The sequence below is a fragment of the Gadus chalcogrammus genome, chromosome 8 (assembly GCF_026213295.1).
Source record: "Gadus chalcogrammus isolate NIFS_2021 chromosome 8, NIFS_Gcha_1.0, whole genome shotgun sequence".
Lineage (NCBI taxonomy): Eukaryota > Metazoa > Chordata > Actinopteri > Gadiformes > Gadidae > Gadus > Gadus chalcogrammus.
The window spans coordinates 7,442,400-7,444,899 of NC_079419.1; the positions used below are offsets into that span (position 1 = coordinate 7,442,400).

General features: G+C 45.0%; 1 protein-coding gene across 1 annotated transcript in view; it reads right to left on the minus strand.

The window, feature by feature from the left end:
- Positions 1 to 2,500, minus strand: part of LOC130387454 (vasoactive intestinal polypeptide receptor 1-like) — a 19,403-nt gene that overhangs the window by 2,815 nt on the left and 14,088 nt on the right. Inside the window, exons 7-9 of the mRNA XM_056596544.1 lie at positions 1,509 to 1,662; positions 588 to 648; positions 189 to 258 (exon numbers count right to left, since the gene is read on the minus strand). Coding sequence (XP_056452519.1) covers positions 189 to 258; positions 588 to 648; positions 1,509 to 1,662 — 285 coding nt within the window. The remainder of the gene's footprint in view (positions 1 to 188; positions 259 to 587; positions 649 to 1,508; positions 1,663 to 2,500) is intronic.

Genomic DNA, 2,500 nt, shown 5'->3' on the forward strand with positions numbered 1-2,500 from the left:
ACACACACACACACACACACACACACACACACACACACACACACACACACACACACACACACACACACACACACACACACACACACACACACACACACACACACACACACACACAGGGGTTTATGAATGAAAGAGTATAATTGAGGAATGCTGTAGAATCATGGTAGCTCATGCTAGCTGCTACTCACCAGAAGGGAGAGTGTGATAGGTCCTTTTATGATCCACCAAATACCGACATGGTCCGTGTCATCCCAGCAACTGCAATAAATAAACAATGCACCTTTATGGGATTTAAATCAGATCATGTTTTTTAATTGACAATGAAGATAAAATGCAAGATAAAAGGCTTCCAAAATGCTAATTTTGATTGGATTTTTTTTAACCTCTGTAACCCTTGAGATTGAGGACAATGGGCCAAAAAAAGGGTTAGAAATAAATGCTGGTCATTTCATGTCAGAAAGAATCATTTTATTTTTTTGTTTTGTAGCAGCTTTATTGTGTTTGTACATCCAATGTTATATGACATAGCATATCAGATGATACATTGGAGTAAGATGGATATGGGATGTACACTGTGAAAAACCTACCTTCTGTCGTCATAGAGATATCTGGTCAACACCCATATAATGAGAACTATGATCGGCAGCCCTACAAACATTAAAACCAAAACATAAAGGTCAAAGGAAAGCCAACCCTAATACAGTTTATTGAAGATTAAATGTGATGTAGCAGGCTACACGAGTTGTTACAAACATTTGGGGACACCCCACACTAATAGCCTGGTCCTACCAGACTCTCCTACTTGGGGACACCCCACACTGATAGCCTGGTCCTACCAGATTCTCAAACTATTGGATCTGCCCAGTGCCACTCAGGATCTGCCGTAACCAATCGCTAACGTTTTGGCCAGAAATCATGTTGCGCGCAGGCTGTAAACAAACCAAACACCGGGCGTGAAGATGTCCGTCAACGAGAGCTGACTTTATCGTTATTGTTCTCAGCAACTCCTTCTGTTCGCTGATTGGACGCAGAAAATTTGGACGGAGAAAAACAATTAACATACCGCAGACCCAGACGTAGTACTGAAGGGAAATTCAAATTGAGCGGAAGTACTTAGACGGGCGGAGCCAGGCTACCACATTGATAAATCACTACCAAATCCGGAAGTGATCTGCGAGTTTGGGTTAGGTTTTTTAGGTTGATAGTGGGCGGGGCCCAGCTCTAACAGCTGAGTCGGTCTTCCTGTAAACAATATTATTTTGCAGAACTGAAAGTGTATGTAAAGTATGTTCAGCAATATTATTCCACGTGCCGGAGCGCCGGTTACCACAAGGGTCTCTCACTCTCCATAGAATCCCAAGCTCACACGGAGCAGCAGCAGAACTATGCAGCATGCACTGTCAATCTACAGATGAGTCCATAGAGAGCATGCACATAATGTATCCAGAATTATGCCATTGTACAATATTAATATAAAGTCACACACACCCAAAGAGGTTGTGACTCACCCCATCCGATAAGGATGTACCCCCAGAAGTACTTCCTCTGGGGGACGAAGGAGAGCGCCAGCAGGGTCTGCAGGTACAGCCCCTCCACCAGCAGCCAGAAGTAGTTGGCCAGGATGCTGAACTGGAAGAAAGCCACGGCCGCCTTGCAGGTCGCCTGGATGCAGAGGCGAGGACAGGGGTACGCATATCCACATCAACAACAACAACAACAACATCAACATCAACAACAACAACAACGACAACAACAATGACAAGGCTCCCAGTTATGGTCGATAAACTGCACAGTTAATGGGAGGATTGCGTGTGCGTGCGTGCGTGCGTGCGTGCGTGCGTGCGTGCGTGCGTGCGTGCGTGCGTGCGTGCGTGCGTGCGTGCGTGCGTGCGTGCGTGCGTGCGTGCGTGCGTGCGTGTGTGTCCGATGCACCCCAGCCTATCTTGCGTTGTGTGTTTTGAGGCTGTTGTGCTCCACATGCCAGTGTTCTGCAACGGTAGCTGCAGTCTTACATCCAGGGGCATTCACAGAAAGGATCAAAGTGACTCCTGTGATGGCTCTTTGGTTATTGAAGAATAAGAAAATCCATTCTTTAACCCCTTCATGAGAAATAGTTACTGTTTGAGTGAAGTAGGATGGAAAGGGAATATTGTGGGGAATCAAGATGGCTGGTTTCCTGATGTTTGACCCTGAGATATTTAACAGTATGATTATTTTTCCTATTTTTTTTTAATTTACTAAAATAAAGAAATCTGAAAAATACATTTCATCTCATCTCATCTTCTTCCGCTTATCCGGGGTCGGGTCGCGGGGGGAGCAGCTCAAGCAGGGGACCCCAGACTTCCCTTTCAAAACAATAGAATAAATGCCCATGGTATACGTGATTCTTTCATCGACTATGAGGCCTTTCACAGACCATAATAACAAGTCTGTGGGTGAACACTTAGACCATGTTTGAACAATAGGATTACAACATATTCTTTACCGTGTTGCAGCCTCT